At 54.4% G+C, this 11,987-nt stretch overlaps 1 protein-coding gene across 2 annotated transcripts; it reads left to right on the top strand.

The window, feature by feature from the left end:
• The first annotated feature begins 1,144 nt into the window (after positions 1-1,144).
• Dhx16 (DEAH-box helicase 16) lies at positions 1,145-11,943 on the top strand. Of its 2 annotated transcripts, XM_050131728.1 has the most exons (21): positions 1,145-1,504; positions 2,328-2,572; positions 2,674-2,839; positions 3,094-3,150; positions 3,544-3,798; positions 3,892-4,095; positions 4,172-4,366; positions 4,652-4,762; positions 4,890-5,005; positions 5,956-6,166; positions 6,336-6,434; positions 6,544-6,696; positions 7,896-8,036; positions 8,176-8,338; positions 8,462-8,580; positions 8,720-8,787; positions 9,124-9,286; positions 9,552-9,713; positions 10,087-10,311; positions 10,402-10,452; positions 11,728-11,943. In XM_050131728.1, exons 1-21 carry the CDS (start codon positions 1,298-1,300, stop codon positions 11,854-11,856), a joined length of 3,240 nt encoding a protein of 1,079 aa, XP_049987685.1. In that variant the 5' UTR covers positions 1,145-1,297; the 3' UTR covers positions 11,857-11,943. The 2 variants fall into 2 exon arrangements, with proteins under 2 accessions (XP_049987685.1, XP_049987686.1); XM_050131729.1 differs by lacking the exon at positions 10,402-10,452 and having other exon boundaries at positions 10,087-10,260.
• Positions 11,944-11,987: the final 44 nt, after the last annotated feature.

The following is an 11,987-nucleotide window of genomic DNA, read 5'->3' as shown; positions in this document are numbered from 1 at the left end:
CAAGACAGCCAGAAATGCTCAGAGAAACCTTGCCTCGAAAAAAAATTCACAAAATAAATCATAGGAGCTGGAGAGATGGCTCAGGACACTGGCTACTCTTCACCAATATCACTACCAGCAACCTTTCATTACTTTTGATTTGTATAGAAATTACATATTTCATCCAAGTGTGATACTGTCTATAATCCCAACACTTAGGAAGTGGGATCAGGAGGATTTAGAGTTCGAGGTTGTCTTTAGCTGAGCAGTACACACAAAGCCAGCAGGTGCTGCCTGAGACCCTGCTTAAGGGGGCGTGGCTGGAGAGAAAGGGGGCGTGGCTGGGGAGAGAGGGCTCAGCAGTTGAGAGCAACTCCTTGCATGGTGGCTCATCTGTAACCACCGTTTTAAGAGATCCAGTGCCCTCTTCAGGCTTCTGTCTGGTATACATACTTGCAAGTAAAACTTTTATATATACATAAACAAAAAAATCAGAAAGAGGGGCGGGAGAGATGATTCAGTGGTTAAGAGCACTTGCTGCTCCTTCAGAGGACCTGCTTTTGGTCCCCAGCAACCACATCAGGCAGCTCACAACCGTCTCTAACACCATATCCCTGATCTAAAAGGCTCTTCCACACGTGTGGTGCATAAATAATATAATCACCTTACTTTTTAAAATTAAGATATCAGAACTCCTACCCAACTTATATATTGCTATTAAGTAGCTTTAAATTATTTTTAACATTTTTAATTATGTGCTTGTGTGTATGTGCACACGAGTGCAGGGGTCAGTAGAGGCCAGAGGTGTTGGATCCTCCTTGAGCTGGAGTTACAAGTAGTTGGTTGCGAGGAAATGTGGGCGCTGGGAATCGAACTCGAGCTCTCCGAGCATTCTTCCCCCAGCACCTTATTATATGTCTTGTTTCCTAAACCTGATTCCTACCTATTCCTATTCCTTTTATCCCACGCGATGGGATAGTCTCCTACATAGGGCCTTGTGTTCACTGAGAGCAGCATTTGCGCACCGACCATCAGGGGGCAACAGAGGGCTTGTGTCTGAAAACCTGGTCCCCGGAGTGTCCGCAAAGAGCCTGCGCGATTTGAACCCTCCCAGCCACCGTTAAGCTCGATCCGGAAGAGCTCGACTCTTTCCGGGTTTCGCGTCTTTGGAAGCCAATTTGGGGCTACCCATTCCGGCACTCTGGACTAGGACTGTCTACGGCCGCCGGCGCGGGTCCGTGGCGCTGCAGATCTCTCCTGGCCCCGCCGCCGTCCTGGCTGCTCTGCAGCCTGCGCGCCCGAAGCGGGACGCGTCGCCATGGCGACGCCGGCGGGGCTGGAGCGATGGGTGCAGGAGGAGCTGCACTCGGTGCTGGGGCTGAGCGAGCGGCACGTCGCGCAGTTCCTGATCGGCACTGCGCAGCGCTGCGCCTCGGCTGAGGAGTTTGTGCAGCGCCTGCGCGACACCGAAACGCTGGACCTGGGCGGGCCGGCGCGGGATTTCGCGCTGAGGCTCTGGAGCAAGGTGTGTGCCGCCGGGGCGGGCCACTCGCAGCTCAGGGGGACCGCTTCACGCGTTTCGAGACCGAGTGTTAGCTGTCTCTTCTAGGGATGCCTGGAACTTTGAAAATGTAGTACACAGCTGGCTTCGAACTTTCAGAGAGACCCACCGTTCCTGGCTCCGCCAAACACCTGTCTTTCTCCCCCCCCCCCCGTTACCTAGCTACTGTGGTAGGTGCGGGGCTTACTGCTCTGTGGAGAAGACTTGGGAGAGAGGGATCTCTGAACGTCTTTGTTAGTTACCCACACACTCCAGGGCTGAGGATGTCTCTCAGGTGGTAGAGTGCTTGCCTAGCATACAGTAAGTCTTGGGTTAAGTCTCAAGTCCTGGGAAAAAGTCACTGATAACGGAGCTATGGGAATTAGCAATTAAAAGTTAGGATGGAGGCTGGGAGAGATGGCTCAGCAGTTAAAAAACCCTTGCTGCTCTTCCAGAGGACTTAAGTACCCAGCGGCCAGCTCTAGTGGCACACAACGACCTGTAATTACAGCTCCAAGGGGATCTGATGAGCATTCCTGGGAGAAGGCATAAATGATTCATAAGAAAATCTCTATCGAGCTGGGCGGTGGTGGTGCATGCCTTTAATCCCAGCACTCAGGAGGCAGAGGCAGGTGGATTTTTGTGAGTTCGAGGCCAGCCTGGTCTACAGAGCTAGTTCCAGGACAGGCTCCAAAGCTACAGAGAAACCCTGTCTCTAAAAACAAAGACAAACAAACAAACAAAAGATAAAGGCAACCGAGAGTGGTAAAGTCAGGAGCTGCCACACCAGCGTGTTTTCTCCTGGCAGGTGCCACGGAAGGCCGTGGTGGAAAAGCCAGCTCGGGCAGCTGAGCGAGAGGCCCGAGCCCTGCTGGAGAAGAACCGATCGTATAGGTTGCTGGAAGACAGCGAGAGCGATGAGGATGCAGTGGGCAGGGATGCGAGCAGTCTCCAAAAGAAGCGGAGAAGACGGAAACACCTCAGGAAGAAACACCACGGGGAGGAGGAAGAAGAAGAGGAAGAGGTTTCCGAAGTAGGAAAGGGAAAGTCAGGGTAAGTCTGAAGCGAGGAGAGAGGGAATCGGAGCGGGTGGTTGGCTGCGGGGAGGATAAGCTTCCTAGATACCCCTCTTTGACGCGCTGGGCTGGGTTCAGGGCGAGTAAGTCACCCGCGGAGGACAAGCCAGCCTCAGAGGATGAGTGGGAGCGGACGGAGCGCGAGCGTCTTCAGGACCTGGAGGAACGGGATGCCTTTGCAGAGCGGGTTCGTCAACGGGACAAGGACCGGACCCGGAATGTTCTGGAGCGGTCAGACAAGAAGGTGAGCTGAAGAACATTAGATAAACCTGGATTTGGTTGCAGAGATGTCTCTGGGAAGACAAGGGTTGTCGCTAGGGTTCCTGTGTGGGGCAACAGGGTCCTGTGGGCTTTCTGGTTAGGGCTCTCCCTGCCTGGTTGAAATCACAGAGGCTCCTCACTGAGAAGGGCCGTGAAGGACGTTTGTCATTCTGAGGGAATGGTCAGAGACGTGGGTGTCTTTGGCCTCATGACCCTCGACTTGATTTCTTCTTCTAGGCTTATGAAGAGGCTCAGAAACGCCTCAAGATGGCAGAGGAAGACCGGAAAGCCATGGTGAGACCCCGCGTTCAAGAAGCAAGATCCAAAGACAAGAGAAAGACTGATGGAGTTGGTTGGCCGTAGCAGGAAGGGTTTCAGAGGGATTCCGGTGAAATGCGGGTGGGTGGTCAGTCTCTAAAAGAGGGGGCCTGGATGACAGGAACCAGCAAAGGATGGGCTTGGTTTGTAAAAGGAAGAAAGTGACAAACCCTCCTGACTCTGTAAGATCAAGTCATAGTGTTTGTGAATAAAATCTGACTTTCCCTGTCCCCAGGACTTGATGCAAACACGAAGCAGCTAGTATCAAATGTCTCACTGCTGCCCTCTTTCGAGTTTCCCACACTCCTCTTGTAGGAACTGTGTCGCTGCTCCGGTAGGATGAGGATTTGACTGTCCTTCCCGACCCAGGTCCCTGAGCTCCGGAAGAAGTCTCGCCGAGAATACCTGGCGAAGCGGGAGCGGGAAAAGCTGGAGGACCTGGAAGCAGAGCTGGCTGATGAGGAGGTCCTCTTCGGGGACGTGGAGCTGAGCCGCCACGAGCGCAGGGAACTCAAGTACAAGCGACGAGTGAGGGACCTGGCCCGGGAGTACCGGGCGGCCGGCGAGCAGGAGAAGCTGGAGGCCACGAACCGCTACCATATGCCCAAGGAGACTCGAGGCCAGGTGAGGGAGCCCTTGCTGCTCCTGAGCGAGGTGCGTGTGGCGGCTGGTCTGGGCCATCCTTCTTCAGGCACGTCGGTTTGCCTCTCTCCATAGCCAGCTCGAACTGTGGACGTCGTGGAGGAGGAATCGGGTGCCCCAGGAGAGGAGCAGCGGCGCTGGGAGGAGGCCCGGCTAGGTGCCGCATCTCTTAAGTTTGGGGCCCGAGACGCCGCCTCACAGGAGCCCAAGTACCAGCTGGTGCTGGAGGAGGATGAGACCATTGAGTTTGTCCGCGCTGCTCAGCTCCAGGGTGACGAGGTGAGAGGAGGAGTCTGGGATGTTGGGAGGGCCCTCTGAAGATGGTGGGGACTTCACTCTCCACCCCCTTCCTCAGGAGCCGACCTCAGCTCCAGCCCCATCAGCCCAGGCCCAGCAGAAGGAATCCATCCAGGCCGTGCGCCGCAGCCTGCCGGTGTTCCCCTTCAGAGAGGAGCTCCTGGCCGCCATTGCCAGTCACCAGGTCCTCATCATCGAAGGCGAGACGGGCTCTGGGAAGACCACACAGATCCCACAGTACCTCTTTGAGGAGGTCAGTCATTGCAGCCAAGGCCCAATGTCGCCAAGGGCCCAGGCTTTGAGTCTGTCCTGGCAGACCTTTGTGTGATGGCTGGCGGAGTCCTGTCCTGTCCTGTCCACCCAGTCATGAGGCTTTTCAGACAGGCTGGGGGAGCTGGCTCGGCACCTCTCGGGGCCCTGGTTTTCACTCACCGGTTCTCTCCTGACTTAAATCTTTCGCCCCTTCTCTTCTTCCTCCCTTGCCTGGCTCGGGACAGCATCTCTGTCAGAGGATTACCTCTTTCTCCTCTCCTCTTAGGGCTACACGAAGAAGGGTATGAAGATTGCGTGCACCCAGCCCCGGAGAGTGGCGGCCATGAGTGTGGCTGCCCGAGTGGCCCGCGAGATGGGTGTGAAGCTCGGGAACGAGGTGAGTTCTTCGGGGATCCAGGAGAGGGAAACCTCAGATCTGGGTCCCGGTCGGTCAGTCCTTCTTACCACCTCGCCGTCTCTGGGCACCGGTTGGTCGTCTTTACCGCCTCGCTGTCTCTGACCAGGTTGGCTACAGCATCCGGTTTGAGGATTGCACGTCCGAGCGGACCGTTCTGCGCTACATGACAGATGGGATGCTGCTCCGGGAGTTCCTCTCTGAGCCTGACCTTGCAAGCTACAGGTACGCTTGGTACCTGCCTCTCTGCGGATGCATGGCCCAACTGCCTGCTCCCCTCAACTTTCTTCCTGGAGCAGGTTGGCCGCTGTCCACTTAACACACCGGTTCTTTTTAGTATATTGAAACACGGTTCCAATTTATAGCCCAGGCAGGCCTGGAGCTCACTGTGTAAGCTGAGCTGGCCTCAGTCTTTAGTCTCAACACTGAGCTCATGAGAAAGAGCCACCATGCCAAGCATTGTGTGCTTTAAGGCACGGTCCCACTCCACTTCTGCAGTAGAATAGCTGTTCCCAATTGACCCAGAGATGTCTGACTTCTTCCGTTCCTGCTTCTAGGCAGTTTCCTGCCTTTTGGCTTTATTACATTTGAAAAGAAAATTTTGCTGGGCGGTGGTGGTGCATGCCTTTAATTCCAGCACTTGGGAGGCAGAGGCAGTCAGATCTCTGAGTTTGAGGCCAGCCTGGTCTCCAGGGTGAGTTCCAGGACAGCCAGCACTGTTTCACAGAGAAACCCTGTCTTGTAAACAACAAAAAACCCTATTTTTGTGTGTGTGTATGCATGTGTGTGTATGTATGTGTGTATGCGTGTCTGTGTATATGTATGTGTGTATGTGTGCATGTGCAATGGCATATGTAGTGGATCAGGAAGCAGCCTGCAGGGGTCCATTCTCCCCTTTCACCACGTAGCCTTGATGGCCAGCACCTTTACTGTTGGATCATTTTACCCATACTATCTTGACTGCTTTTCTTGACCAAGTCCAGGATGGGTCGCAGATCACAGAACCCTGGCTGGCCCTTCTCAGCATCTGTCAGATTCCTATGACTGGAATACTTGACTTCTCCCCCTCCCCTCCTTAGTCCCGCCCACTCCTTAGCCCCGCCCCTCTCCCATCCAGCTCCCTGCTTTCCCTCACTTTCCCTTCTCCCTCACCCCTCTCCCCTTTCCTCCCCCAGTGTGGTGATGGTGGACGAAGCCCACGAACGGACTCTGCACACGGACATTCTCTTCGGGTTAATTAAGGATGTTGCTCGATTCCGCCCTGAGCTCAAGGTCCTGGTAGCTTCAGCCACACTGGACACGGCCCGTTTTTCCACCTTCTTTGATGACGCCCCCGTCTTCCGAATCCCTGGACGCAGGTTTCCAGTTGACATCTTCTATACCAAGGTGCCCCTTGGGAGGATGGCGTCACTGTGAGGCGGAGGAGCTGGGGCCGGTTTAGGGTGCTGTCCAAGGGAAGGGTCCAATGCGGCACCAGGGTGGGGGTAAAAGACATGCTGAGGAGGGAGAAGAGTCTGGGCTGGTGGCCCTCTGTGACCCGAACCTTCCTCCTCAGGCCCCCGAGGCTGACTACCTCGAAGCCTGCGTTGTGTCTGTGCTGCAGATCCATGTGACGCAGCCCCCTGGGGATATACTCGTGTTCCTGACAGGGCAGGTGTGCGCTGTGGCGGGAAGCGGGTGGGTGGGTGGACTGTTTCAGGGAAGGACAGGGCTGGTGTGTGGGTCCTGTGACCAGGACTCCTGCCCTCCTGCTCTCCATCCAGGAGGAGATTGAGGCCGCCTGTGAGATGCTTCAGGACCGCTGCCGTAGACTGGGTTCCAAAATCCGGGAGCTCCTGGTGCTGCCCATTTATGCGAACCTGCCCTCCGACATGCAGGCTCGCATCTTCCAGCCCACACCCCCCGGGGCCCGAAAGGTCAGTGGGGGAAGCCTTTGCTCCTCACCCTGCTGCCCAGGCAGTGAATATCGAACAGGGCATATGCTGCCCTTGTTTACCCGGCTGTTGGGCACAGCTGAGGCGCAGCCAGGCCCTCATCTTCCAGCCGGAGAGAGGTGAAGTTAGCGGTAGCTGAGAGATAGCGAAGCTTCAAGTTTGGTGGGCTGAGGAAGCCTTTGTTTGCCAGGACATAGGGTCTGAGTGACCCTTGATAAAATGGCTGGGAGGACCCAGAGGAAAGCAGGCCTGCGTGTGAAGTCAGGAGTGGGTTTGAGGGTTTTGAGTGCTGCCGCAGCCAAAGCTGTAACAGCCCTGTCTGTCCTGGAACTAGCTCTGTAACCAAGGCTGGCCTCAAACTCACAGATCCGCCTGCCTCTGTCTCTCAAGTGCTGGGATTAAAGGCTGTGCCATTATTGTCTGGCTTCACTCAGATTTTAAAAACCAAAGGATTTTAAGTAGACTTATGGTTCTCATTGAGCAAATATTTATCGAGGGCTTGGGGATGTGGCTCAGTGTAAACACGCACCCAGCATGCATGAGGCCCCGGCGCCGAGGCCCAGGACTGCTGCGCGGGGAGGCTACCCCGATGGGCAAAGTAAGACTTAGTCTGGTGGGAGGAGACGTGGGCGTGTAAGTCTGTGTCAGTTTGTACTGAGGACAGTGAAGAGTCAGGACAGCATGGGACGGTGGAAACAGAATCAGGGCTGAAGGGAGGAAGAGCAGAAAGTCTTTTTCCAGTGATGGAGGGAGGCTGCTCTCCAAAGGCCAGGGTAGAGTGGCGGAAAGAGGGGGTGGCTCAGGCTGCTGTCCAGGAGGACTGCTCTGCTGAGGGACAGTGCGCCTGCAGGAGTCACTGGGCGAGCACACATGGAGGGCGGGAGCAGCTCAGGGGGGGTGCGGGAGGGCGCTAGAGGGGGATCAGGAGTCACTGGGCGAGCACACATGGAGGGCGGGAGCAGATGGTGGTGGAGAGGTGGTGCAGGGTCCTTGACATCCCATCCTCCATCTCTGAAGAAAACCCCTAAATTCAGTTTCACTTCTTTGGTATGGCCCTGCTGACTGCCACCCCAGACCTGCCTCACCTCATCGCCTGGCCTTTGGACGCTGTCCCTCATTGCATTGAACTTTCTCAGGTGTCTAGTGAGCTGGTCACTGGCTGACTCTGTCCTCTCACTTAGGTGGTTGTGGCGACAAACATTGCAGAAACCTCGCTCACCATCGAAGGCATCATTTATGTGCTGGACCCAGGGTTCTGCAAGCAGAAGAGCTACAACCCCCGGACAGGCATGGAGTCTCTCACCGTCACGCCCTGCAGCAAGGTCAGCCCGCATCTCTGTGAGGTCCAGGGAGGCAGATTGTCCCCCAGAGCATTTGAGGACAGAGTTCAGTGGTCTAAATACTCCAGACTTTTGAGTCAACACCGCCCTGGCCATGTGTTTGCCTCGGCTTTCTTTCTAGGCCTCAGCCAATCAGCGAGCTGGCCGTGCAGGTCGGGTGGCTGCAGGGAAGTGTTTCCGTCTGTACACGGCCTGGGCCTATCAGCATGAACTGGAGGAGACCACAGTTCCTGAGATCCAGAGGACAAGCCTGGGCAACGTTGTGCTACTGCTGAAGAGCCTAGGTGACCGGGCTGCCCGGGTCCTCCATCCTGCCAGGGTGGGTGGGGGGCGGGTGCTGGAGCTGGTGTGTGTGTGGGGGGACTCTAGCTCGGGGAGGACTCCCTTCCATGCTCCGTTCTCTCCAGGGATCCATGACCTGATGCACTTTGACTTCCTGGACCCTCCGCCCTATGAGACCCTGCTGTTGGCTCTGGAACAGCTGTATGCGCTTGGAGCCCTCAACCACCTTGGAGAACTCACCACGGTGAGGAGCCGGCGTAGGCTGGGACAGGGTGAAGGAGAGTCTAAAGGCTCTGGGAACCCCTGGGTGTTGCCAAGGACTCTCGTAGTGGTGTAAGAAACCTGAGGAAAACCGGCCTCACCTTTCCCTTCCTTTGTTTTAGTCTGGTCGAAAGATGGCAGAGCTGCCTGTGGATCCTATGCTGTCTAAAATGATCTTGGCCTCCGAGAAGTAAGTCTCACCCACCCAGCTCCTGCCACAAACTGTTCACACCGTCTCAGTCTCAAGTGCCATCTCTTTCTTCTCTTCGTTATGTTTTCTAAATAAATGTTATTTAAGATATATAAGAAGTCTTAAGCCGGGTGGTTGTGGCACACATCTTTAATCCCACCACTTGGGAATCAGAGGCAGGCGGATCTCTGTGAGTTCAAGGCCAGACAGTTCCAGGACAGCCAGGGCAGTTACAAAGAAGTAAGACAGAGAGAGCTCAGAGACCTCCGTCCGTTTTCGTTTGTCCTTTGAGGTCTGGCTGTGACCTCATCTCTTGCCTCTTGCTGTCCTCCCCAGGTACAGCTGCTCAGAAGAGATCCTGACAGTGGCCGCTATGCTGTCTGTCAACAACTCCATCTTCTATCGTCCCAAGGACAAGGTCGTCCATGCAGACAACGCCCGCGTCAACTTCTTCCTCCCTGGTGGGGACCACCTGGTTCTGCTAAATGTGTACACACAGGTCACTGGGAAAGGGGGATTTGGGAAGTGTGGGATACTTCTTTTTTGAAAGATTTATTTATTATTATGTACACAGTACTCTGCGTCCATGTAGAGGGCACCAGACCCCATTACAGATGTCTGTGAGCCACCATGTGGGTGCTGGGAATTGAACTCAGGACCTCTGGACGAGCAGCCAGTGCTCTTGGCCACTGAGCCATCTCTCCAGCCCCCAAGGGTGGGATCCTTCTGTCCTGATGTTAAAGCTTAGGCCTTTGTCTTGGCAGTGGGCTGAGAGCGGCTACTCTTCCCAGTGGTGCTATGAGAACTTCGTACAGTTCAGGTCCATGCGCCGAGCCCGGGATGTGCGAGAACAGCTGGAGGGGCTCTTGGAGCGTGTGGAAGTCGGTTTGACTTCCTGCCAAGGAGACTACGTTCGTGTGCGCAAGGTCAGGCTTCTTGTTAATGTTTTGTCTTTTTTTTTTTTTCTTTTTTCCTCTTTTTGTTTTTTTCAAGATGGGGATTCTCTGTGTAGCCTTTGCTGTCCTGGAACTCGCTCTGTAGACCAGGCTGGCCTCGAAGGTGGAGATCCACCTGTCTCTGCCTCCCAAGTTCTGGGATTAGAGACATGTGCTTCTTAAACCCACTTCTGCGGGCACACAGCAGTTCCCCTGCCTCAGCTCTTTCCTGGTGTTTACTGGAGCTTAGACAGTACATCAGTGGGTTCCCCACCTTGCTAGTTCTCCAGGAAGCTGAGCTCAGAGGTGGTAAGTGGAAGGCCCCCAGATGGTGCCTAATGGTATTTTCTCACCTGCTCCTTAGGCCATCACTTCGGGTTATTTTTACCACACGGCAAGGCTGACTCGGAGTGGCTACCGCACAGTGAAGCAGCAGCAGACGGTGTTTATCCATCCCAACTCCTCTCTCTTTGAACAGCAGCCACGCTGGTTGCTCTACCACGAGCTTGTCCTGACAACAAAGGAGTTCATGAGACAGGTGAGGGACCCGCTCGCTCAGGTGGGGGGGAGACGGGAGTTCATGAGACAAGTGAGGGACCCGCTCTCTCAGGTGGGGAGAGACCGGACAGGTGAGGGACCCGCTCGCTCAGGTGGGGAGGGACCGGAGTTCATGAGACAGGTGAGGGACCCGCTCGCTCAGGTGGGGGAGAGATGGGAGTTCATGAGACAGGTGAGGGACCCGCTCGCTCAGGTGGGGAGGGACCGGAGTTCATGAGACAGGTGAGGGACCCCCTCGCTCAGGTGGGGAGAGACAGGAGTTCATGAGACAGGTGAGGGACCCGCTTGCTCAGGTGGGGAGAGACCGGAGTTCATGAGACAGGTGAGGGACCCCCTCGCTCAGGTGGGGAGAGACGGGAGTTCATGAGACAGGTGAGGGACTCGCTCGCTCAGGTGGGGAGAGACGGGGAGACAGTATGCTGGCATCTTAAGCTCAATTCATATTTCTGGGACTGGCATTGAAACAAGGTTTATTAGTTTAAGTGTAATCAAATTTAATGTATGCTTGGGGAGTAGTCAGTGATAGTCCTTGGCACCATTACAAATAAATATAAAAAATCTTTTCTTGCAATTGTTAATGCCCTCCAAGATCTGAGAATTGTAATTCATTCAATAAATAGTTGAAGCTGTGTCTAAAGGCACAGGTCTGTAGTCCCTGCTGCTCAGGATGGGGCAGGACGACACACATTCAAGGTCTGCCTAGGTAACATGGAATGTGGGTCTGGAGCGATGGCTCGGTCATTTAGAGCACACACTGTTGTTGCAGAGGACCCAGGTTCAGTTCCCAGCATCCATAAATCAAGCAGCTCACAACTGCCCGTACTCCAGTTCCAGGGAATCCTCCGTCAGCCTTGCCTGGTCTCTGCAGGCTCTGCACTCATGCACACTCAGACACCTACACACACATATCCAAAGAAATAGAACTAGCGAGATGGTTTCGCAGTTAAGAGCACTGACTGCTCTTCTAGAGGACCTAGGTTCAATCCTCAGCACCAACCTGGTGGCTCACAACTGCCTCTAACTCCAGTTTCAGAGGATCTGACACCCTCTTCTGGCCTTCTTGGGTACCAAGTATGCAGGTAATATATAAACATGTGCAGGCAAAGCACCCATACACATAAACAATGTTTTAGGTGTGGAAGAAACTTAGAGGGAGAGCTGAGGATACCTCAGTGAGAGTCTTCTGTAGCAAGCATGAGAGCCTTGGTTCCTCTCCTGAATAAAGAAAATGTGCACTCAGTAGTGGGGCTGGAGAAGCAAGCAAAGCAGATGACCTCTGCCCCGACAGAAGGCTTCTCGGGACTCACCTGCTGTCTGGAGCGTGTCAGGGTGTGTCTGCCGTTGGCATGAAACAGCCTCAGAGAGGAAAGAAAAGCCTTCTTAACCACACAATGGAGATTCTGGCTGGAAAGTAAAGGAATCCTACTGCTCTCTGTTCCCTCGTTAGGTACTAGAGATCGAGAGCAGCTGGCTTTTGGAGGTGGCTCCTCACTACTACAAGGCCAAGGAACTGGAAGATCCCCATGCTAAGAAAATGCCCAAAAAAGTAGGCAAGACACGAGAAGAACTGGGCTAGAAGATGACAACGGATTGGACCACACAGCTTCATATTTCTTCTATACTTTATTTAATACCTACTAAATAAAATTATTTTTGGAATGAAGCGTGTGGGAACTTTGGGGCCCAGAGAAAGTGACATGAAACTGT

This window comes from Alexandromys fortis, unplaced genomic scaffold, assembly GCF_014885135.2.
Source record: "Alexandromys fortis isolate MF-2015 unplaced genomic scaffold, M_Fortis_MF-2015_v1.1 scaffold_390, whole genome shotgun sequence".
Classification (NCBI taxonomy): Eukaryota; Metazoa; Chordata; class Mammalia; order Rodentia; family Cricetidae; genus Alexandromys; species Alexandromys fortis.
This window is presented reverse-complemented; position numbering and strand designations above follow the sequence as displayed.